Below are 26,035 nucleotides of genomic sequence, written 5' to 3' on the forward strand. Positions count from 1 at the left end.
GGAACTGAGTCCCCATTCCCCTGGGAGGGCTGAGCTGCACCCAGTGGCCACCTCTTCCCCACTGAAATTTGTTTTCAATCTCCACAGGACCTTCAAGTCTCTGGTCTTGTTAGAGGCCACACTTCACCCACATTTAGGTTAGTGTTGCAATGACAGAATCCCAAAGACTGTCCTCTGAAGTATTAATGTGTAGCTAATTAGCACCTCCCTATAATTGCCTGTCTTTGCATGACCCATCACCTTGAACTCTCCCTGCCTGGACTGTTTTGGTTTCAGACTACTTTAAAGGTACTGAGATCTCTGGGCATTTTTTGTCTCCAAGTAGACAGAATTAGTTTTACAAGATTTGGAAAATACATCATATTCTGTGGGAAGAAAACAGGTTTGTAAAACAGAGATGCTGTCATGAATGTCATAAAAATGAAGAATATCTTTGGCTGGAGGGAAAGCATTTCCTGAGGAGACCTGTTTATTTCACCAAGATTTTTTCATGCAGACATTTGACAGCTGAGTAGAGGATCTGCCATCCTGCATCAGGGACAGAGTCTGTCCAGGTCAGTATCCTGTCCCTGACAGGGACCAGCTCCAAATACTTCAGAGAAAAATGCATTTCCATCATGATGGGAAAGAACTTCCTCATGTGATGAGTTTACTGCCAGTCCCAGACACTTGCTGGTTGATTTGGAGAAGAAGCAGTAGGCTCATTTTTTTTTCTTTGTTAATCTCAGGTTGTTTAATAGTAAATACATGGAGCAAAATTCAGTTCTGGCTATATCTTGAATTGCTATTGAACTCTATCATGAACAGCATTGTGGCAGCATATTTCTTAGGTTATTAAACAGTCATAGCCCTCTTAGCCTTTTGCAGGATAATTAGTTTTGATAAAGAAAGATACATTCAAAGGCAAAGGAACATCTGGTACAAACTCTAAGCTGTAGTCTTAAAACTGTTTTCTTCCATGCGTTATTAACATTTTTATTTTCTTTCAAGTTCTCCTTTCAAGGATCTTTTCTGGGTATTCTTCATTACATTAGACTTGACTTTTCTTCTATATCTACTCGTTGTTAATCTTACAAAGAAATGCTGCTATCTACAGTGTATTATTTTCCTTTTTTTCATCATGCACTTAGTAAGTGGATGAGTGGCTAACTCTGAGCACAGGCACTAGACCAAAGGCAGCTTTGAGAGCATGACCAGCACTGGCACAGGGTGACTCCTGATGCTGAACACCGAGTGACTGCACCCAGGTGTGGGATGTGCTTGCAATTAAAACATACAGCACTTCTGCCACGCACAGGAATCTTTTGTTAGCTAAAATTAACTGGCACGTGTTCCTGGCAGTGCTGCTGCTGTTTCCAAAGTGACAGCCTCTTCTTCTGCATCCCCAGGAGAATACCTGAGCAATGGCACACGCTGCCTTCCCCAGCCTTGCCGTGGCAGGGGCTGCCAGGCACCCTCTGAAACAACAAACCCCATTCCAGGGGTGGGAAGGAACTGATCCTGTCCAGTGTGCCCTTGTTTATCACCAGCAGGCAGGACATCAGCACCTCTCCTGCTGGGTATGGGACCCAGTGATGCACAGAAAGCCAGGAGAAGCCATGGCCTTGTGCCTGTCTCCTTGTGTCAGCAGACTAGAACAGGTCACCAGTGCCCCTCCTCTCTAAAGAGAAAAAGATGTGCACACCTCACGTGGGTATAACCATGGCATTTATATCTTTGATCAGTCCTTGTTTGTAACTGCAGACACACAGTTTGTCTTTCTTTCTTCTCCAGAATCTCACTTTCTGTCAAGATTTCAAATATATTAGTACCTTTTTGGGCCAGTTCTGGCTTCCAAACGCAGAGTGGGGTGAGCACAGCAGGAATCTCTCTCCCTGTTGTCCTCTCTCTAGGAGAATTCCTTGTTTCCGGAATATTTTTTTTAATATATATTATGTAAGTTGCAATGAGAAGATTCATGAAAGCACGAGTGCTTTTTTGCAGTTTTGCAAAAAATTCAGTGTTGCTGGGATGCTCAAAGAGCCCACCGGACCCTGCAGATGGCACCCCAAATTTTAATTTTAATAATTTCTTCTTTTCAAGGCTACTTTACACAAACTACATTATAAAGTCATTAGCACAGAGTTCAGACTCTCTATAATCCTTGGGACTCGTGGATTTGCAGAATGCTGCTGGTAGTCAGGAGAAAGGTTTATAATTGAAATACAAGAACCATAATTTCCATTAATATTTTTCTAAAGTAATTTGTTCATATCTGTATTTCTGTATCATTGATCAAATTTTAGAAAAAAATCTGCTAAACTTGTTAAGTCTCAATACTCTGCTAATGATAGATTAAGCACTTCTAACAAGTGCAGCCAGTGGATTCAGTGAAGATCTAAATATAATTACACTGTACACCTGAGCTCCATTTCAACTTCTCTTCCTGTCCTGGAATATAATTAGGATGAAGCCTTGGGGACACACTCACTGCTAACCAAAATCTCAATGACCTTGCTGGGGTCAAAGCAGATGTCAAGTCACAACTGAGTATGAGGCATTGACTCTAAGAATAGATTCAAATTTCCACTGCTAGGTGCAGTCATGATGTGAATGAAACTACCAAGAAAATACTATAGATCTCAAAGACAAAGTAGTCCTTAAAATAATTTTCAAAAAATAATCTTAAGGCTAACAGGAGACAGTGATGATAATTGAGACCTACTCAGAAAATTTAGTAATTTTCTTTTTCTGCATGCTGTGTTAGAGCTTCTGAAAAAAGTGGTTAGTGGTTAATGACTAATTCACATTTCCTGGTTTACAACCCTTAAAAACAGTTATTCTGTAGGGTCAGTGAGTTTGGGAGACTTGGGAAATTGTGGTTCAGCCTCCTGCTCCAGCAGTGGCACTAAAGCTCCAGCTCTCCAGGCCTGGGAATGCCACTGCATAACGGGACAGTGTGCTCCGTCTGGGACGTGCAGATGTGTCCTTGTGCCACCTCCTCACCTGGAAAGCAGCTCCTCTCCCTGCTGAGCCTGCCCTGCCTCAAACCAAGTCTCTGTGGTGTTTCTCCTTGCGTCAGGGCTCGCCACAGAACCAGGTCAGTGGTGGGTGGAGGCTCCAGAGAACACAGAATCCAGCTGATAATCAGCCACATGATGGTGCAGCCCTTTGTAAGGAGATGCTGGTGCCCACAGCTTGCTCCGTAGGTACAGAGGAGATCTGGCAGCCACTCTTGATCTCCCAGGAGTCAGGCTGGCCCAGAGGACACAAGGCAGCCCAGCAGAGCCCAGGCAGCCCAGCCACAGGCTTCATGGGCAAGGAAAGCAGTGAAGAGTCTGGGAATTTGCTCAGCACTGAGACGTTTCAGGTGTCTGCAATAAACACAGTTCAATACAGCACATTGTAAACTGCTGATAAAAATCATCAGTGTAAGTTTAGTGCAGGACTAAGTAACTTTCTTCTGGGTGCAGATCTCTTGTAGATCTTTTCCTGCAAATAGAGGCTGCTTTGAGAGTGCCATTTCCCTTGAAGCTGTGATTAGCATTTATTTCCCCATGCTAGAGTTAAATTTAGCACCAGATCTACTTATTTTTTAAAACTAGGAACTTACTAAAATCTTCAGATTTTTCTTCATAGAACAAACCAGGAATGAATAAAGTGCTCTTCGAAAGTGGCAATATTCTATACACATTTTTCAATTACAATAATTGCAATAGACTATTAAATTTCAATATATCTGACATCATACAGAGTTATTAATATGGAACTAAAACAATTCTTCTGAGTGGGACTTTGAATATTATTTCTTACTGAGATTAGGTATTCTTTAAGAAACTGGATAAAAAATATTTACATGTATTTTGGGCTAAGCTGCTAATTCATGACTAATAATCAAATTATTAGAACATATCAATTTATTTCAGATCTATAAAATACAAATCTAAAAATATCATTTTACAGACAATATTCATCATTTAGTTTATATTTTAGTATGATCTAAAGCCTATCTTGCTCAGAATGATAATGTAACAGAATAACAAAATAGTCTACATTTTAATCTTAGAGATTTCCTTAACTGGAGTCTACCATTTACATCAAAAATACCTGTGCACAGTAAACAATTAAACATCTACATTTTAAGAATAGATTGGCTACATCTCATAACTGAGACACTGATTACAGTACATTTATTAAAAATCCTTCAAGAATGCACTCAGTTGTAGCAGTAGTTAAAATCATAACAGTTCTGTGAAATGATCAAAGCAAATGATAACAGAATTTTAAAATTCAGTTAATCATTTATATGTAATGTAAAGCCCACGTAACACTACAATGGAGGAAGAAATTACATGGGCACAAGTGCAAAAAAGCAATATTATAAGCCATCTTCTCTCTTTGGTAACAATCAATTAGCAAGAAGTATACCATAATAACTCAAGTCAAAGACTAATTCAAGCTATATGTCTTTTTGCTTTCCTACCATAGGCAGACTTGATTTGCAGGCAATCTAGAGTAGAGAGTTAAAATTCTACTTACACTGCCCATTTTTTCCTCTTTCAAGTTTAAATACTGAAATTAAAGACAAGGGGTTTTTTTCTTTCATAAATAGCTTTTCAGTAGTATTGTTTCTTCAGGAATTTGAAAATAAATAGCAAAATATACACAACTTCAAAGAATACATTTAATTCCTTCTAGGCATATCCTGAAAATATATCACCAAGGAATATATAACTTTGGGTTTTTCAGATATTTGGTAACATGTCAATTACTCTTAGATAAGGAGTTTTCTCTGAGGGATAAGGAAGTACCATTGCTTTTTCTACAAAGCTTTTCCTATACAGGTGGAATTTTAATAACTTTACACCAAGAATATGATCTGTAATATAATATGGATGTTACCCACTAAAAAGTACAGTAAAAAAAATCTTTAGAAATTAAACCTTCAGAACTTCATGTTCAAATCTGAGGAACTTCCCAGTAACTATGAAGTTCTCCTGGCAGTCAAGATTGGTTGTCTGTGTGAGGAGGTCACAATAACAGTATGGCAATTTCCCTCAATGGCAGAGCCAAAGCTCTTTACTATTGACAACATATTAAAAATCCAGAAAGGACAAAATGCTGAGGAGGGGACAAAAGAGAGGATGTAGATGAAGAACATTTGTGTCCAAACCATCCTGAGACACATATGGATTGTCTACAGAGATTTCACTATAACCATAGATTTTACATAAATTCTGGTTTTGAAGGACTTGACCCTCATGAACAATTAAGGTCATAGGGGTAGGTTATCATCTTACTCAACCTCCTCCTTATATTTATCTGAAATTATTGCTAAAGAAGGAAAAAAAAATCCAAGCCAAAACAGCAAAGGAACTAAAAGAATCCAGCAACTTGAAGTGTCATTAGAAATGGAAAAAAAATATTATCTACAGGAAGATCTTCTGGAGGGGCAGAGTAAAGTCCTTGCCTTTTTACAAGATCCATTTAAGCTGCCAGAAGAGTAAAGGCAATTTTGACTGCTCATTTATTCATAATTCAGAAATAACATGTAGGTTCACTAACCTCCTATTCACACCCACAGTTAATTTACATAAAATATTAAGCAGAATGTTTTTCTACTCCTTGTTTGATTCCAAGCACAAGATGCAAAAACCAGTTAAATTGCACTGTCCAGCCCTTATCTCTGCAAACCTCTATCTGATCAAGAAAATGCTTTTTGGCATCTTCTTCACTTTTCCCTACTGTCAGTGCTTCTCTGATGTATTCAATATCTTCTTTGCTGGTTAATTGGGGCATTCCAGTCATCAGCATCATGGAGAACAGGATGATCAGCAGGTTGGTGTGGTGTCGGAGAGCTAAATAAGCCTTCACACATACATCCTGTGAGAGGGAAGAGGTTTTTGTTAATTGAGGGGATGGATTGAGAGGGATGGTGTAGGAATTTCACAGCACTTTCATTAACCAATGCCCTTCAATCACTCGAGTGTCAGTGACAGGAGACCCAACAGAGCCATTCAACAGAGTTGAAATGTGACACAAACTTCTGCACCTGCTGCTCAGTGTAACTTCATTCACCACAGCTTGGGGCAACAAGAACTGTTTGGGTGTACAACAAACGGCTCTTAATACTACATTAATTACTAAATCACAAAACCTTAGCCTCACCAGAATTTCACAGCCATATAACCTCTCTCTGTGGCTGTTAAAAGAGACAGCAATAATTCCCTGTCTTGCTTTCCTGTTGGGATGTTCCCATGTAAAGACTGTGGCTGGCAAGTGAGACTGAACAAAGCAGCACCTCCAGGGGATTGCTCTTCATTTTCTCTAGATGTCTATTAACTGTGCAGTGGTGACGGATTATTTAACAGGGAAGATTTTCAGCCTTGGTGTTTAAGGAATTTTGCTAGCTGACAGCTCTAGTCTTCAGGCACTCTGCCTTGCTGGAGGATTTCTATCACTATGCACTGTCATTCTAGATTCCAAAGGCGTTTTTTAGAGCCTTTTCATTTCCATGTATAAATAAGCTGTGCTTAACAACAGAACTTTTAGAAAAATGACATTTCTGCAGCTTGGAAAAACATGCAATGCTTTAAAAACAATTATTTCCTGCTAAGAGACTAATACATAAATTGAAATTATTACTTCTTATATTAAATTTATAACTAATTTACTAGCAGAAATAAGAACAATGCAATGAAGACATCAATCATCAATCAACTAGAAATTGGGTCTGCAATGCAGTAATGTAAAAATGTGAAAAAATTTTCCAAGAAGGTTATTATTATTTAAACCACAGCTGATGCAATGCTAATTTTTACCCAATTAAATATTCAATTTAACCTTTCAACAGCTGTATATTAAGCTTTTGAATAATGCTTGGGAAATCCAAGTATTTTAATGTAAACGTCCAACAAATCCCAACAGTCCTCCACAACACAGGGCATTTTTTACAAGATATATGGTTTTTTTCTTCTCTGAAATAGGAAGAAATGCACAAATAATCTTAACATCTATCACTGTTTACATCAGCAACACCAGGACCCCCAACTAGACAGGTTAGGAAAATACAAAGGAAGGAAGATGATACATTGAAGATCTGTCTGTACAATGTCTTTTTTTAGTATTGCCTGGGAACTTAAATCTTTTACTCTATTCCCAAATAAATTCTGTTCTGAAATAAGATCATACTTATGAACACCAATGTCAGTTTAGTTCTAGCACAGCAAAAGATTAAATGCAATGGTCAAAGCACAGTTTACAATAGAAAACACCATCACCTTATCACAGGGAATAGCTTCTCTCCATTATAGCAGGAGAAAATATTTTTTTTTGTATTCTTAACTTCAAACAGAGAAATCTTGTCACAAGAGTTAGTCTGTGTTTTGTTACCCTTGAAAGAGATGAAAGGTCTTTATAGTTATATCAAAGAAGGTTTTACATTTCTGTATGGATGATGTATCTCACTGCTCTGGGTGTCTGAGACAGAAAAACAATTATGCAGTCAAGAAAAACCTGGTATCACTGCATCTCAAAGGCAATCCTTCCAGGAATTCAAAAGATTTTAAAAATCTGCATCTGCCTGTTACAGTTATTCATTCAGACAGGATCTGGACGTGGTTTTGCATTAGTATTTTCCAAGAAAAGGAATTTTTACACTTCTGAGAGAGGCGTTGAGAACCAAAAATAGCCCAGACGATAGGTGTGTGTCAAGGGCAGGCACATGTTTACTGTGGGATTGAGAAGAAAGCTGCTAACTCATCTAAAGCCAGAGGCAAAATGAGAGGAGCTGAGGAGAAAGCAAATTGCCCAACAGGAAAGAAAAGAACAATCATTCTGAAAGCCTGAAACTGACCTAATTATTATTATCCTAAAATCCAGGCATTTTTATCATATAAAGTGCCCAAGTTCTATTACATAGGCTATCCCTTCCCTGTACAGTATACTCCAAATAAGTATTTCTCAGTGATGAACTGAGTACCCTTTTACTTTCTGTGACCTTTGTTTGACAATCAAATACATGAGATTTGTAATTAAATAAATCCACTCTTCTGCAGTGAACTTTGGTCAAAGTTATTTGTAATTTTAACCTTCTCCATCATCTGCAATATGAGCTCTGGCTAACACATCTGTATGGACTATGTCCAGGGAATAAAAAAGAAATAAAATTTTATAAAAGTAGATTATTAAGTTAATAAAAACACCCAAGACTGTAAAAAACAAAGGAGTCTTCTGAAGTACAAACTGTTTAAATGTAGTAAAGTACAAAATAATGAGAGATGTTCTTAAAAATTAATGAAGGATAAATGCTGAGACTTTTCCATTAATACTTGAATGAGTCAGCAGGCAGACTGAATGAATCCCTCAATATTAGGAAATATGATAAAACAAGTCAACTGAAAAACGAAACTACAATTTTCAGGTTTTTTAAACTCTGGCCATGTAATTAAAACACATACATTTTTTATAGCCAAATATGTGATGCAAATCTTGCTCTGTGTTACTCTTTTACTTGTATAGAAGTATTTTATTTTTTACTGGTCTTTGAGACAGAAAAGACTTTTAAAGTACTACTGCAATAGTGGTATATAAACAGTAGCTATTGCAGCAGAACTATACATGAACTTACATGTTTTTGGTCAGTTTATTTTTGTCTGTGCTTAAACCATGTCACTTAAAATGCCCAGGTCTTCCATCACCATCAGAACTCACAACAGTAAAAGCACATTAATCACCTTTTATCTGGCTAAGGACACAAGTGGAAATGACATTGGTGCTATCACAGCATTCCTAAACTGTGCATTACTGGGATGGCAGTAGTACTTAATAACTTAGAAATTAGTACCAGAGTAACAAAAAGTTTATTTAGTCAAACCCAGGACTCCATGATAGAGGCATGATGTATTGAAGAGAGGCTATGACCAAACTTATTTCCAATTGATTTTGGTATCTGGGCTGCTGAAGCAAAGGTCAGATCCTCTCTAAAGAGCTGGATGATCCATATATATGAAAACAACTTTACCTCACTGTAGACACATTTCAATTCTCCATGAGCACACTTTCATACTTCTATTTTCTGCCTCAAGAACAGAGGTCTTTGAAATTACATACCCCAGAATGGTGCTTCAGTCCCACACCTATACATGACTTAACAGCTGTAGGAACAGTATCATTGTTGTACACAGCACAGCTCACAGGCTTCCCTGAGAGCATGGGCTCAGCATTCCCTTCCCATGTAGTTCCCTTCCCACAGTAGTTCCAACCCATGGCAAACCCCACCCTAACATCTTTCCATCTACAAGTCCTCTTCAAAGCACTTCCACTGTGATAAAGGCAGTCCTGGAAAAAATGAAATTCAAGAACCAGCTGCAATCCTTGAATTTATTTTCAGAAGTTTCAAAGATCATTGGTTCTTCTTTGCATGAGTCCTCTCCACACATGGCCTCTCCCTTTTGATTGTCTCTGGTGGACAATGTAATTTGTCTTAACATAAGGATACCATAAGTTGGGAATTGCAAGAGGATCCAAATGGATCCCCACCCCAGGCAGGGAAGCCTGCAGGATGTGTTCAGCCTGAAGATGGGTAACACTCATTTTTGGATGAGTGAGTAAAAGCACTGAGATGCAGCCACATATGGAGACAAAATGCTGAAGTAACTGCATATGTGTTCAAAGGGACATAGTCACATCCACCAGGAAGAACCTTAATTAGGTACTTGGAAAACCAGACTCCATACTGGGACTAGCTCACCCACAAGGAATCCAGAACATGAAATTCAGGCTTTGGCTTTGACTCACTCTACAGAAGAATTTTTCTTTTAATATTATAAGGAACTTGCTTTCTAAATCAGACACTTTACTCAAAGTCTCTAAAGACCTCAGACATACATGTATTTTTGACCAACCATGCTCCCATTCATTTCATTAAACATAGGAACTGCATACTAAACTCCCTCTTTGACCAGGTTCTACACTAGCTCAAATAAGCCCAACAGGTTTGAAAACACTAAATTTCAAATAGAAGCAACAGAACAGATTTTTAATGCCATTTCTTTCACAGTTAAATCTATCCATCCACTTCACAAACCACCATCTGAAATAGCTTAGGGTCACTACAGATTTTTACTCAGATGCAGCGGTCCAAGTCCAAGAACTCGAGGGCAGACTCAGGAGGCCAAGCCAACTGATGAATGCCTCAATCCTGCTCATACTCCAGAGAGGCTCTGCTTAGAGCCATGAGCTTCTTCTAATTGCACCAACACTGAAGCCCTCTGCAAAGTGTTTTCAATCAAGACAAGAAACAAAGAAAGAACTGCTTATCTGGTCTGCTGCTAATGAGCTTTTCAGTGTGCCTTTGTGAATGTTTGAATTCTAGTTCCCATAATTGTACAGATCATTTTTTCTCTTAGTTGGGCCTAAAATATCCCGGAATGGTATTATGATTCGGTACATTTTATTAACATAATACCCAGGAGCCTAGATCTTTGAAAATCAAGGCACTAATGCTCATTTTAGAGGGTAAAAAAATTTGCTTAATTGATTTGCAGCTAAATTCCTACTCTTTTACCTGAAATTTGTGGAAATGGAGACTTGTCTTCTTTCCAGAAGTTCCCATGACATACAGAAAATCTGGAGTCAGCACAAAAGGAACTCTCTCCTTATTAATTCCAAGGAAGCTTTTATAATTCCCAAGAATATGGCCAAAATCAATATGGAAAAGGTTACCTTCAAAAAGAGAAGAAGAAGTCACGTTCAGACAAATACAATAAACTGCTAAGAACACTTAGGTGTATTCACAGGAGTTCCAACCCCTTTTTTCAGTATATATGATCACTCTTGAGTTCAGCAGAAACTACTACTTTCTTTCTTTTTTTGGGAAATACATAATTCTGTCCTCTTTGCAAAATTACTTTTTGTTTATCTTTGGCAGTTGTTAAAAGTCTGGCAGAAGCTGCTGTACTATCTAAACATACCTCACAGCTTTTCAAAAATAACCAAGGAAAGCTTGTGCCTCATACCCGTAACAATCAGAGCATCACTACACGGAAAAGGCTTGGGGGTTATGTCTCAAACACCCATGGGATTCTGGCACTACCATCTCCTTGGCAAATGTCATTGACTAGAACATGCTTTCTCCTCACAGACCTTCATTAGTGATTTCTAAACCACTCTGTGTGTTCCAAGTCTGCATTGTCACCCTTTGGATAGCTTTGAGAGAGTAGCAGGGCATCAGTTCCCACAAAAGCAATGAAAACCTCTCCTTTTAAGGGTCACTACACCTACAGGACTGGAGTGTGCTGCTCCTCTCCACATTACTTTATTACTTTCACTGGCACTCAGGAAATGGATACAAGAGTATGGTTACTTAAAAACACAGATTTGTAGTAGTGGCATATTTATAAAAAAAGATAAAACATCGAATTATATAAGATGATACCTAACAGTGATCTGTAGGTGGAATATCCTTAAACGTTCCAGATTTTAAGCCAGCTTTCAAGTTCCCCCAGCCTACCAAATCTGACTCTCTGCAGACCTCTCAGACTGAGATCCTTCTGGCCCCTGAGGCTCAAGAGAGATCCTGTTAAAGACTCTGAGGCAAATCTGAACAACACCTTTTTCTCATTTTCCCTGTCTATTGACCTGTGCCTCATGTTCTGCCAGTGGGAACAACATCACATTTTGTTATATATAATGTTGAAATTAAAGCATTTCTTAGTCATTTCTTGCCCAAGGGCTTCTGCTGAACTTTTTTACTGTAGTCTTCAATTAGATAATTTCTGCCTTCAGGGTACTTCTTCTCTCCAGCCTTCAACTGATAAAACTTTAATATAATCAATAATAAATATTCAGCCTTCTAACTATTTTCCATCTCTTACCAGAGACTAATTATGAAGTGAGAGGATCATGAAATTAAAAGTGAATTCCTTAGACTAACTAAAACTTCTCCATACGTACTGATTGTTCAGGGGTTCTTTCCATAGGTAAGTAAAATTAAGTATGAAACAATGTGCAGCTACAGAAATAACTCCCAAAGTTTATAGTACAAAAAACCTGTAAGTCTCTTCAGGAGGATACAACCATCCCACATATTTTAGTAGGTAAACAAATATACTTCATGTACACCTATTTCCTAAAATTTTTTACAACAGTACACAAAGCAATTACATTCCTCAGAAATGAAAACAGTCCAGCAACATCTGAATTCTGACAGAATTCAGTTCCACTGAACACTGTGAGAATCACAGCCACACATCAGATAGATGAACAGCTGCCTGCTTTATAAAGTTTTTTGGTGCTCAGACCTTAGATGTAGACAGTAAAAAAAAATTCGTTTACATTTCCAATGACTCTCTCTGTATGAAACTGCTCCTTGGAATATAATGGCATTATTAGATAGCTATCTCCAGCCTGTATGAAGGCCAATAGGGGTGAAAATATATTTCAATGTTACTTGACCTTGTAAGCACCACTGACAGAACTGGTTTGTCTCTTCATTCATTGTTAAATGCACTATTTATTAAAATGAAACATAAATCTAGTGAAGTATAGACAGTCTGCACATCTATGAAATTCTCAAAAAAAATAACCCACCTGTTTCTGTAATCATGATGTTGTCGTTGTGCCTGTCTCCTATTCCAAGTACAAAGGTTGCCACACAGTATCCAGCACAAGAATAAACAAATCTTTCCACAGCTGCCTGAAACTAAAAATAAATCTTAGAGATGTTGAATGCTTCAATGCTAGGCACTACACGCAACCATTCTCAAAGTTATGTGCCTTTCTGTTGAAATGTATCTATCACCAGTTAGGCAAACTGCTCTATAAAATACAGCACTGCACAGCAGAGACCAAGCTCACAGCTTTGTACTGCACCCCCTGTGCTGGCTCTATCTCTCAGCACAGAAAAGCAGCACAGAGCAGCTCACACATTCTGAGGGAAAAAATGTGGCAGAAAGCTGCAGTGGGTCAGTGGATGTACACAAGCAAAGGAGTTGTGAGTATCCAATTCCTTTGGATTTTGGATACTCACAATTCAGGTGCAATTCCTGCACCTGAATCCTCTAAACCCACATTGCCTTTCAGTGCTCTTAGATGTCCTCTCACCCTGCTCCTCTTGTATCACTTCTAACTTCCATTGATAAAGGAGTGATTTCAGAAGCATCCTGTCTCTCAGGAGCTTGGCTGCCAGCTGGATGCTAAAGGCTCATTCATAGACACCCACAGCTGAGTCCAGGGAAAATGAATGGGTTTTTCAAAACCCCACAAGTAACAAACACAAACATATGGACTCAATGCTCCTAAATTAGTAGGGTGCAATTAAAAATCCTTCCTAAAAATTCAAAGAACTCACCTTCTCTTCAATCATGCATCTTTCCTTAAGCCACTGGTTTAATATTTCATCCTTAAATGCACCAGTGTTCCCAACTGTACTCTGTTGAATTTTGGCAATGGTTGTAGCATCTTTCACAATTTCGATCATTCCTTAAGAAAATAAGGAAAAGGTTAGAAGAAGTTATTACATTTTTATCAAAGCACACTAAAAATATTCACAATTAAATTTTAAAATGTGTTTAAAAACCAACTGCAGATCTTCATAGGTTTTGAGCAGAAATTTATTTGACAAGGAGCAATGGTTCCTGTTCATTCCCAGCTGAAACCAGCCAGAGTTCATAAAGAGCCTGGCATCAAAACTCCTCCTCTTTTAAAATGGATGTATCACATGATGAGTGGGGACTCACTGCATAAAGCTTTTCCCAAAGAGAGGGAATATTCCTATCCTGATCCCAATTCACATTTTCCCCAGCTTCTCTCCAACGTAACAAATACAAGGAGCTGAAGAAAAGCTTTCCTTTTGCTGCAGTCTAGGAATGCAAGTATTGCCAGGGCTGTGACAGGAATCGAGCTGGCCCTCCTGCAGTAAATCAAATTTAAGCTGAAGTGTGCATTTACACAGAAAGCTCAGAAATCCCAGTGCACAGCAAGGTACAGCACTGGGACTGCTGGTGGAAAGCTCTGGTTGTCAGGGCCATGGGGTCTGTCCCTAGATTGCCAAGGCACACTGGCACATCACAGCAATACCGTGCAGAAACAGGGCCTTGTCCTGCTCGTGCCAGCATGGCATGTGACAGAGAGGACGCCAGAGAGAAATGCAGAAACAGAGGCTGCAACATAACCCTGCACTATAGCCAAGACTAGCAAATGCAGTCCAGACTGGGCATGCTTATATGGGGTAAAGTCAGATTTTAATTGAATTTATTTGGTAATTGGAATTTTTTTTTTCCCTCTGGTTCAAGTTCAACAGTGTCTTCTAGCTTCAGCTCCAGTTCAGAGATAAGCAAGCAAACAAAAATATCCGTTTCTCTCCAAAGCAATTCAAAGCAGCTTCTGAGCTGATTTCAACTTAACTGTATGAACCAGATAAATTTCTTTCTATTCATAATCCCACCCTTTTGCAATTACTGAATGATGTGCAAATTTTCCTGTAACAGAGTAACAACACAGCAATCTCTTCCTGCCCTCTCTGCATGGCTGAATTCATGGCTGAATACCCCTGGAGGTATTTTCTTCTGTCGTTACAGTGGCCTGGATATGTTTGCCATAAAACTATGGTGGAACTATGACCTCCAAAACCCACCACCAAGACCACCAAATTTACAAGCTTTGCATTTTGATCTCTGCTTGTCAAGCTGTTGTTTTTCTCCCGGGTGTGAGCTGCAGCTCTCATTCCAGCTGTTGGAAAAGTTTCCCTGGCTGTGCTCGCAAATCTCCCTCTGCCGGCCAAGAGCTCCTTGATGGAGGGGGAGCAGTGCTGGCTCAGGAGGTGCCAAGGACAGCAGGTCTCAGCTGGGCTGCACCCAGCTGCGAGGGAGTGCAGCAGGAAATGCACCATGCAATGTGTGTCTGAGGCTCTGTGGTGACTCTTAGAAAAGGCAGCTTGAACTTCTTGTTTTCTGCAGTGATGCTGCACAGTGAGTAGTGGTAATTGCCTCCCAGAGCCAGGAACATATGGACATGTCAAAGGGATAGAGAGCAGGGTGTGACCTTGTACCAGTGATACAGAGAAGAGAAAGTCCATCCTACACAGCAGTGCAAAGGCCAGATGCTTCCAAAATTACAAACTGCACTGGATGCAATGTCTTTAACAGAATGGGAATGCTCTATGCAGGAGGGGTGCCAGCCTCAGCTATAAGACACTCATTTCCCTATGCTCAGTGTAGAGTGGGGTACTGGCCTTGTGTCAATACACAGAAACTGCCCAAGTTCCATGGGAGTATTAATAGAGAGGGAAGAAGCAGCCTGGAAGAAGACCACATGTGAATACCGTGAAAGAACATTTGCATGCCACTACTCTTTGGTTCTGCTCCAAACAAGCATAAGCTCTACATCAAAGTGTGCCACATTGGGCATTACTAATTTAGGCTGCAGGTATTCTCAGCAAACCAAGCAGAAGTGTTAATATGATTAACCATGCCCCTGCTGTGGTGCTAAAAGGATGCTAAATTCTTACAGCTCTCCCATACCTATAGAAAAATCAAATATTATTTCCTTGAGACAGAAGAATGGGGAATCAATTAAGAATTCAGGAAAGAATAACAGAAATCTGTAACTCAAGTATGAAAATGATAGAATTACTGGCAGAATTCCTCCTTATTCCTTCATTTTTTCAATACATTTTCTTGAGATAATTTTAAACAAAATCCGATCCTAAAAAGCTCTTTAAAAATTAGATTTAATGCTTCTAAAGAAGAGAAACCCCCTGACTTTCCTTATATTTATAGTTAGTTAGCATTTTGATGTACAATTTTCCATTTTCTTTATTATTAAAATTCTATCAATAAATATAATTCATTTTTAAAACATTTCTATTAGGAGAAAAGAAACTCTCTTATGTCACACTACCAGGTATTTTATCAGTGAGTTTGGGTTTTCTGAGATATCCTGAAATCAAAAGGATGTTAAAAAATTTTATGTGGCAATGGATTTTAGAGAAGAAGTACATTACATAAGTATATTAAAGAGTTATAAAGAGTCTTAATTTTATTGGGAATTCTTACTTGATTTCTTTTACCACAAGTTCTGAAAAATGGATCATCTCTGCTGCAGGAACTAATGTCCAGAGAGAAATATTACCTAAGTATCCTGTTAAGTAATGTTGCTGCTTCTATGTGGTATAAAGTATGAAGCTTTAGGTCAGGAAAAAATGTAAATGCTTTGCTCTTTATTTTATTCCTATCAACACATTAAAATACATCTTGAATAAGTCACTTACTTTCACTGTTCTTTTATAGTAGATATTGTTATTAAAGAGGAGCATGCAGCACAAGCCAAGCCATTGCACAGGAATCACAGCCAGTAAACAGCTGTGCTACAGCTCAGGGAGGGGCAGAAACCACTGCCAAGCTGCACCTGAAGGCTGCTCACAGCAAGTGTAATAAAGTGCTGCTTACCTCAGGACTGCAGCACATATTAGACTAGTTCTCCCAGATCTTCTGTAAATATGGTATTTTGAATTTCTAATCACAGTAAGTATGATCACATACCTATTTTGTTCCCTGTAGAAATGCAACCATATGGCAACAAACAGAGGTCCAAGGATTCTGCTTCCCAAATGGATTCCATAATTCGAAGAATCTAGTAAAAACAAATGGATAGGCTAAGTTATTTCAAATTATTTGAACATTACAGATTACTCATACAAATAACACTTCTAAGACTTCTAAGATGGGGCTAAACTTACTTTGCTATTTGATTAAGAGATGCATACAGAAAGTGTGCAGCCATTCAAGATAATCAGTCCTGCAACCAGGAGATCTTTACTCTTCTATAAAGTATTCATAAATATATTGTATGATTTCTACATAAGGTGAGATTGAATGTGTTAGCAAGCATACCCACTTTTCCCCATTAATACCTCCAAAAGCCCTAACAAATCAGTTGTCTTAAACAGGAGTGATGCTAGCTACTGATTTTTCATTTGCTAACTTCACCCATTGCATAAATAAAAGATAAAAACACTTCATCAGAGAAACAGGGCATCTTGCACTAAGTAAGATTCTGTCTCTAGTGTCGTGGACATATTTTCTGAAAAATACTTTTGCTAGGATTTTTCTCCTGAGAAGCTGAGAGGCCTCAGAAACAAAATGTAAACAATGGTTATCTGCTGCTGTGGAATGCAACAGGTGCATCTGTGATTGGTGTCATGTGGATTGTTTCTACTTGATGACCAATCACAGTCCAGCTGTCTCAGACTCCCTGGTCAGTCACAAGATTTTATTATCATTCCTTTCTTTTCTAGCTTTCTGATGAAATCCTTTCTCTTTCTTTAGTGTAATTTTAGTATATAATTTTCTTTTAATATAATATACATCATAAAATAATAAATCAGCCTTCTGAAACATGGAGTCAAGATTCTCATCTCTTCCCTCATCCTGGGACCCCTGCGAACACCACCACACTCTAGAACACAAAAATGTGAAATATGTCTGGCATATGGCAGGAAAAGCCAGGGTAACAGTAAGCACTGTGTCTGGTTGGGATGAAGCTCCCTTTCTTCAGAGCAGTTTGTAGTGTGCTGTGGTGTAGGGGGTGGCCAAAGCAGAGCTGGGAACACACTGATGTCCCCATGTCCCAGCTGAACAGTGTCTGCTGGGTGCCAAGGCTGCCACTTCCTCACCCCACTCACTGTGACTAGATTGGGGTGCACGAGAGATTGGGAGGGGGACACAACCAGAGACACAACCTGAACCAACCAAAGAAATATCCATGCTGAACAATGCCATGCTCAGCAAGAAAACAGGGAGCAAGGGCTTATGTAGGTTAACCATCTTCTGTGCAGGGACTGGCTGGGAACTGGCCCACCCATGGGATGTGGAGTGACTGCCTTAGCACCACTTGTTTTGTTTTCTTCCTTCCTTCTTCCACTTCTCCTTTGCTTATTAAACCACCTTTAGCTCAACTCACAAGTTTTCTTGCTCCTCCTCTTTTTCCATCCCACAAGGGTTAATCCATAACACAGTAAAACAAAGATGATATAGTGCTGATGTCAGCCTTGCCATACAGAGTTTTAAATACAAAAGACAACCTCTCATTTCATATGGACAGTGAAGACAAGGTATACACTCTTAGGAAAAGCAAAATTATTTTAAAATATTTTAAAATATTCATGTTATCCTTTATAAGGTTTAGCTCTCATACCTGTAAAATTAGCATGTCCTGACGGAGGTCATCTCCATGTTTGAAGATGATGCCTATGGTTTCATTTGACAGAGCTGTTGGATCTGCACATTTAAATTCAAGCCAGAGGGGTTTCTTCTTGGACGCCATTACTTTACACTTTTCTATCTGTGAAAGACATGCTTACTGTTTCCTGATGCCAACCCAAGAAACCTTTTTAACAGAATAGTTCACCAGCTTCCACTCAGCTAGACCACAAGCAACACACTGAAAGCAGATGTAAAGGAGGGAGTTCAGTTGCCACAAAAAGCCTCCCTGAACCTACACAACTTTTAACCACTGTCCATGATAAAGGAAAAAGTGTATTTTAACTCTCCAAAAGTGGATTTAGCTTGCTTCAGACAAATTTAAAACAGGAATAGAGATTCTGACAAACCTGGAAAATACGGCCCTTCACAACAGCACTTTGACAGGTGCTTTGCAAAACCAGAAAATGATCACTGTCCAATGCAATTTACCACATCATCCTTCTGACTTCTAGCAGCTACATTCCAGATTGCTTGATTCAACTCCCTTAGTAATGTCTTAAAATTCATGGGGAAATGGCATTTTTGAAACTAATTTAAGGTAATCATTCATAAGATAATAGATTCCCTATTTAGTTTTATTACATTTTCAATACTGATAAATTCAGACTTGAAACTGCAGTATTTAAAATGTTTTTTTTTCCTTTATTATGGCTAAGACAACTGTAGTATGTCTGACTTTCTATTCTGGAATTCCTGATTCATTGTTTAACATTACTATGTACAATAAAGCCATCTAAAATTAAAAAAAAAAAACAACTGTACATCAGTGTTTGAGAGCAGATAGAATTCATTATATAGGAGTATTTTAGTATATTCATATTTCATCTACAGGCTCATTCTGAGCCTGTAGTTTTAAACAAAATAGTTTTTACCATCCTTATTTTCAAAAAGGAAAGAACTTTTAAAATCTTCGAACTTATTTGAAACTCTGATTTTGTTTCAAATATTTGGTTTAGACTTTAAAAATGTTAGGTTTTGAAGATTATGGACAAACAGTACGTGTTAGAATAGACATTAAATGAAAGCTTAGTTGGTTTTACCAAACATTTTTATTCATATAGTTTGGAAAAAGAAAAGCTAACACATTGATTCTTGGACATCCTTTGTAAATCTATTGCTTAGTTCATCTAGGAAGGTCCTGGTAGGACTGAGTATCTCCTAAGTGAAGGAAAACTAGAAAATCCAGAGAAATCTTTTTTATTTTAAAACCTACTTTCTGTCAATGTTGATGATTTCTGCACCAAAAAAATATATAAAAGAAGACTAAAGAGAATATACAAAATGCTAACAAGAAAATAGTATTTAAGAAATCACAAATTACTTCAGAGTAAGAAATGTCTGAATTGGCTTCTGTGCTGACAGTGCTTCAGCCTTGCTCACCTGAAAGGTGTTTCATTATCTCAGATTGAAGACAGACCAGTTTATAGCCTGTCTTCCAAGGCACAGGTTTATTTAACAGAAACATGGCCATATCTAGACAATACCTGAGCATTTGGAAATTCCTTAAATAGTATGGTTTTTCTGTCCTCAGCTAGGAGAAAATTAAGGGGTTCTTTCCTTGTAGGGTCCTTGCTGCACATGAAGTGAGTCCAAGGATCTTGACTGTGCTTCCTTACCCAGACCTCACATTGCATTTTAGATGCATGATCCAATTTCCTCTCACTTCACATCTGCTGATCTATGAATCTTTTTTTAACTCTGAGTCAACATACACAATTGCAATCTCACCACAAAACTGAAGGCAGCAATACAGAAAAACCCAAGTGTTTCTTAATGTATTTCTAACAAAATCATAATGTACTTTCTAACAAAACTAACACAGAGATACTGAAAAATCAGAAATAGCTGAGGCAGGCATTTTTGTAAGCATGATGAAGGTCTGGACCCAAACCTTAGTGACAGATATGAATCAGGATAAGACAGAGAAAGTAACTGAAAGAATGGAAACTGAATATCCCAAAGCCCCTGAATCAGATAAGAGTTTTATACAGTTATTTAATTTAAAAAAAAAAGTCAGCTACCGGGTTAAATCTTGTATTCAACTAATGGAAAAAGAAAAAGTATAATTGCCATTTAATGATCAGGATTTCATGGGTTATTGCAAATTTTTTAGTCCGTGGTGGCATGTTTTTACATTTAGAAAAATAATAATACCTCTGGGAACAAAAATCTACTGAGTCCATGCAATGTCACTGTGTCCACACAGAAATAAGACCTTTTATTAGTAAACTTTTTACCAAGTGACACATACTTGCAAATTTTTTTTTTTTAATTATTTGTACAAAGTCAGAATATACTTACCACTAGCGCTCCTGCTCTTAGCCCAGGATCATATGGAACTCTAAAACTTTCTGGAAGTTTGCTGCCCTGTAATTTTTCAAGTTTTTGTCTCAGCTGTGCAATAACTGCAATTACAAGAAAGAAAACACAATGAAATCAAATACTGGAAGGTAAAAAGGTTATAGGTAATCAAATTTGTTGAGCATTGTACTTTAGCTAAAAACCTCTGTTTAGCTGCCATTTTAAATTGCTTTCCTCCTGGATCTCCTGATTCAAGGAATGGAGGAAGACTCTTTAACTTGCACTATCAATGGCCAGGGTTGTTTCAGATACCTAAACATAAAGTCTTCAAACACCTCAGAAGTCTTGTGCCTTCTCTACAGTATTAGAAACATTGAACAGTAAGAGCTTAAAATGTCATTTAAATGTCAGCTTTTGTTTAAAAACAAAACACAGAAGAACACACCAAAAAGTATTTTCCCTCATAACGGACAAGAAATGCTTGATAGCTTTTGAATTCCTGGAATCAATTGCTCTGTAACTATAAGGAGCCAAACTACAGAGACACTGAATTTCCTATCCTCCTAAAACTGGCTTCACAGTGCAGCCTTCTTAATCTCACATTCCTGTAGGCAAAAAATTTGCTGTATGTTTATATGAACAAGAATTTTAATAGTCATACTTAAATGCAATCTCTTAATTAATAAAACCTCAAGCTCCTAAATCTTCAACTCAGAATAGTACAGATTATACAATGCATGATGTATTTTTTTCACCTCAGCCAGTGAGTGTCTGCAGCATAAAGCGATACACTGGTGATTACTCTGCATTAGGGCAAAGACCTGAACTCTGTCCTAAAGGACACTGTAGCTACACAGCAGAGGATGTATATGCATGTAAAGTAATTTTGGAGATAAAAATTAAAGAGAAAAAAAAAATACTGATAAAGCTAAACATGGACCTAGATACTTAAAATAGAATCATAGAATCATGGATTAGTTTGGGTTGAACAGGACCTTTAAAGGCTATCTAGTCCAATGCCCCTGCAATGAGCAGGGACATCTTCAACTCAGCTTGCTCAGAGCCCCATCCAACCTGACCTTGAATATTTCCAGGCATGGGGCATTTCTACCACCCTAGGCAACCTGTTCCAGTGTGCCAACACCCTCATTATAAAAAAAAAAGCCTTCCTTATGTGTAGTCAGAATCTGTCCTCCTTAGTGTAAAACCATTAACCCTCATCCTATCACTACAGGCCCTACCAAAAAGTTTGTCCCCCACCTTTTTTTACAAACTCCCTGTAAGCTCAGGCAGGCTGATGTTAGGTCTCCTGAGCCTTCTCCAGGCTGAACAATCCTCACAGGAGAGCTGCTCCAGCCCTGCCATCGTTTTTGTGACTCTCCTCTGGGCTCAGTCCAGCAGATCCATGTCTTTCCTGTCCTGAGTGACCCAGAGCTGGATGCAGTATTCCACATGGAGTGTCACAGGGGCTGAATCACCCCCCTTGACCTGCTACCTATGCTATTTTTGATGCAGCTCAAAGACACAGACATCTTGGGCTCTTAGTGTACATTAGACAAAAATCAGGACAGTTCAAACACTGCTATCAAATTAAGAAAGTCAAGCCAAAAGAATTGGCTGACAACTCACAGAACACAAATGTTACATCTGTCCTAGAGGGCTTTAGAAAAGAACTACTAGCAGTGCCTGGTAACTAACACAGTATCTCTTCTGGTAAAAAGTAAATCTGGCAGTGATATACAGGAGCTAACAAGTGGACTTTAAAATTAGACACTTTTCAAAACAATACCTCAAGAATCCCAAATTCAAACAAACAATAACACAAAAACAAACCAATCAAACAAACAAAAAACCCTAACAACTCCACCCTGCCCCCTCAAAAGCACCTAAGTTGTAGTAACTTGGATAATGAAACAGCTTTCTATAATGTAACTACAGATTTCCTAGACAGCTATCTTTGAAAGTTACTGTTCACAGTTTACTGTTAGAGTTTACTGTCAGCTCAGTAAGTCTCCTCATTGTAATGTAATATAATGTAATGTAATTTGAAAACTGTAAGCAAACCAACTGAAGCTACAAAAGTTTAGGAATAGCTGATTTTAAGACACAAGTAAAGGCACTTTGCTAAAACCACTTTCACGTTGATCTGGCTTAAGAACAAGGTGCTGTGCATTTTAAGCAATGAAACAGCTACATAGACACATTCTTGGGAAACAAATCATCTAGCTCAGAGGGTGATGAAAGCAGATAATCCAATGCAAGATGTAATACTATCATCTTATGAATTAATTTATTTATTTATTATTACTTGCTATCTTCAAATATAAGCAAAGAGATTACAGTGAAAATGAAAGAAACAGTTTGACAACGTTTGCTACTGGAATAGTATGGACCTAGCAGGAAGGAATTTGTTCTTTTCAGAAAATCTACAAACATTGGAGAAATATATATACAAGAATAATATGAGATTGCATGACAGAATGAAATGAAACAGGATAAAACATTCAGACTGAAAATATGAACAACAATGAACTTAAAAATGTTGGGACAAAAAAGAAGCAATAACCTACAGAATAAATTCTAGGATATACATTTTTAAAAATATAAGAAGTAGAGGGTGCCTGTAGAAAAAATTATGTCCTCAATACTCAGAGAATAAATTACATTAGATATAGAATTATTAGGACATTCCACAGTTTCAGGAAGCCTTATTCAGTGAAAATGTCAATTATATAAGTCATCTTTCAGTGTTCTGCTGTACATTACATCCAAGGATTCTTTAACTTCAGAACCTGGTGGGTGTTAATATGATTGCTTTCTCTTGAAGCTTTTCTTCTTTGCCCACATATCCTTCAAAGATAATGTATTATAGAATCCACTGCTCTTACAGACATGTACATCTGCAAGGTTGTATAGTTTCTTTCTAAAATATGCAATTCTGACTAAATACATTTTGGTTATAGAATATTTTAAGCAAAAATTAGGAAGTTATTTAGAAGAAGTGTTTTACATGGGGCTCCAGTAAGTATCTGAACTCACACTATGTGGTAACATAACAGATTTTACACTATATATTTAAGAATAAATGCATATTTTCTTAAAATCTCTTTTGAAACACCACCACAGTCACTTCTGCATAACCAGAGTGGAAAAGCTTTCCCATCCAAGGACTTCCTGGCCTGGAGCATACCAGGCTGAACAGGCAGGAAAAGGTGGTCTCTCTACAGCTTTTAGAATTTTTATACTGTCATGCATCCTCTTGCACTTACTCCCAACACCAAGCAAGTAACAGGAATGAGGATAAACAAGCTTTTAAGAAAGCTGGGGGTGGGGGAAAGGCAGGCAAAAAACAGAGGTAAAGAAGCATGGCATAACCCTACTGTGGCTTCCAAAGCAGTGCTTGCAAGAACTGGAAATAACAATACAACTGTCTGACAGGATCCTCAAAGCCACGCCGTGTATATTCACATCTGATCCACCAGATACTTCCATGGCATAGCAGAGGCTGCACTGGACTCCTCCCCGACCTTCCTGCCAAAAATCTTCTAGTGAGAGTTTAGAGGAAGGCTGTATTTCTTGGCAAGTGTCACTTCTAATTTCCAGTTAGTATTTGTGTCTTTTTTCAGCACCGGCATTCAGCTAAAGTACAAGAACTTATCTGTTTCCCAGCTGGCATGGCTTGAGGTTCAGGAAGATAAGCCGAAGCTTGGGAAAATACTGGGTGACTAAAACATTGATATTCTTCCCCTTTTGGGGTGAAATGAGCAAACAATCTATTACTGGTTCAATCATTATTAACTTACATTTGCATTTTAAAGCAAGCAAAAATGATGCCCTTTGACAGCAATTTATCCCCATATTTTCTCAATGAACAATACAATTTGCTGCCTAGTTTTTCACACCCAAAGAGAAAAAAATTACATTAACAACAAAGAAATGCCTGTTGGCAATTACCTTGAGAAGTAACATCATACTTTTCTGCAGAAACTGATTTAATCTCCATTGTGACTTTATGCAGCAATTCAATTACTTGAACCTGCTTCATGAAATCGTGCAGCATTGCTTTTCCACAGCCCCTGAGGTAGGCTTCAAGGATGACTGCAAACCTCTGTTGGTAGTGCATGGACTGGGCAATTTCGCTTCTTAAGAACCAAAACAAGAAGTGACCAATTCTTTTGTTCTACAGGTAAAGAAAAACATTACAAATTAGCATTCATTTCTTGACAAATGGTTTTAATAATGCCAGCAACTTTAGCATAAGTTGGCTATATTTTGAAGTACTTACTCTCAAACCACGTTTCAGCAAAAATCTGGCTAATGCGCTGTCATGATATGGCTCAAATTTCACAGCCTGAGTGATACAAACATAAAAGAAATGATGTTAACACACTTAAGATCCCACTGCTTACACTTAACCAGTGACATCTAAACTGCTGCAGGAGTAGAAAATGTGTAACAAAGCAGGTCTTTTTGAGGCTTCTCTGTCTGACTCAAGAAGCACATTTTGTTTGCAACAGGCCCTTTTCAGGTTTATTATTAATGTGACAACTCTCTAACCAGAGAGTCAAACCTGAGCATATGCACAAAGCAATGTCATTCTTGGCAAAAACCAGCAAGATCAGAAACCAGCTTGCAGTATGACTGATACTGAGAATGCTTGAAATGATTACTGACAGATGGAGTAATGTGCTTGTAATAGCTCTTAAATTAAATGTTTCAATAATAAAATACTGGTTTTGGTCAACATCCACTACTTCGAGACTAGGGCATCAGGATTCACGGGTGGGTTCCCCAGAAAAAAACAGGATACAGGAGCAGCTTTTCAGAGCACTTACCTGGCCTTTATTCCATAAATGAATGACAGATTGAAAGCTCTGATACACATCCTACAATAATGAAGTACAATTAAGAGGAAGACTTCACCAGAACATTTTTTTTACTGACTGTGAAAACAGATGTATTTTTTCTCCTTCAAAAGCTGCTCCCCTCCACCCAAGCCCACAGACATTTCCAAGCTACTGCCAAAAAAGGGGGTGGGAGGAGAAAGTCAACAACTATTTTCAAGTGCCAGTATTGAAATTTTTTTGTTGTTGTTATTCTCCATCCCAACAACCAAGTGAATTGGTCTACCAGAAAACCATCACACTTCCAGATTCTGGGTACTACCATGAAACTTCTCCACTTCAACTTATTTTTTCAGCAGATTCTTTCACGCTGCTTGAGGAATTCAAGCTTACAGAAGGTTTGTATTGAGATTAATGGTGGAAAAAAGTACGCACTTATATCCCACAGCAACAAAGGAGAAATAAGAAGCATACAATCTATGAATCAGAGTCACAGAATCCCTGTCATGGACTGAGGGGGTTGGTGAATGGCTTCAGGTTCTGGAAACAGAGTGCCAGGAAGCAGCCTGTAGGGAGATTAGGGGAAAACAAAGGGATGTGCAGAGAGCTGGGTGCATGTAGTATGCTCAGCTTTCAGAAGCAGCAAAG

The 26,035-nt window shown here is 38.2% G+C and overlaps 1 protein-coding gene across 2 annotated transcripts in view; it reads right to left on the reverse strand.

Annotated features, from left to right (window-relative positions):
- Positions 1 to 3,993: 3,993 nt before the first annotated feature.
- Positions 3,994 to 26,035, reverse strand: part of PIK3CG (phosphatidylinositol-4,5-bisphosphate 3-kinase catalytic subunit gamma) — a 33,114-nt gene continuing 11,072 nt past the window's right edge. For both annotated transcript variants that reach the window (XM_064702855.1, XM_064702854.1), the window contains exons 3-11: positions 24,829 to 24,894; positions 24,498 to 24,723; positions 20,544 to 20,647; positions 18,175 to 18,321; positions 16,521 to 16,611; positions 13,331 to 13,461; positions 12,571 to 12,682; positions 10,547 to 10,704; positions 3,994 to 5,862 (exon numbers count right to left, since the gene is read on the reverse strand). In XM_064702855.1, coding sequence (XP_064558925.1) covers positions 5,581 to 5,862; positions 10,547 to 10,704; positions 12,571 to 12,682; positions 13,331 to 13,461; positions 16,521 to 16,611; positions 18,175 to 18,321; positions 20,544 to 20,647; positions 24,498 to 24,723; positions 24,829 to 24,894 — 1,317 coding nt within the window. In that variant the 3' untranslated portion in view covers positions 3,994 to 5,580. The remainder of the gene's footprint in view (positions 5,863 to 10,546; positions 10,705 to 12,570; positions 12,683 to 13,330; positions 13,462 to 16,520; positions 16,612 to 18,174; positions 18,322 to 20,543; positions 20,648 to 24,497; positions 24,724 to 24,828; positions 24,895 to 26,035) is intronic.

The sequence above is a fragment of the Zonotrichia leucophrys genome, chromosome 1A (assembly GCF_028769735.1).
Source record: "Zonotrichia leucophrys gambelii isolate GWCS_2022_RI chromosome 1A, RI_Zleu_2.0, whole genome shotgun sequence".
NCBI classification, from domain to species: domain Eukaryota; kingdom Metazoa; phylum Chordata; class Aves; order Passeriformes; family Passerellidae; genus Zonotrichia; species Zonotrichia leucophrys.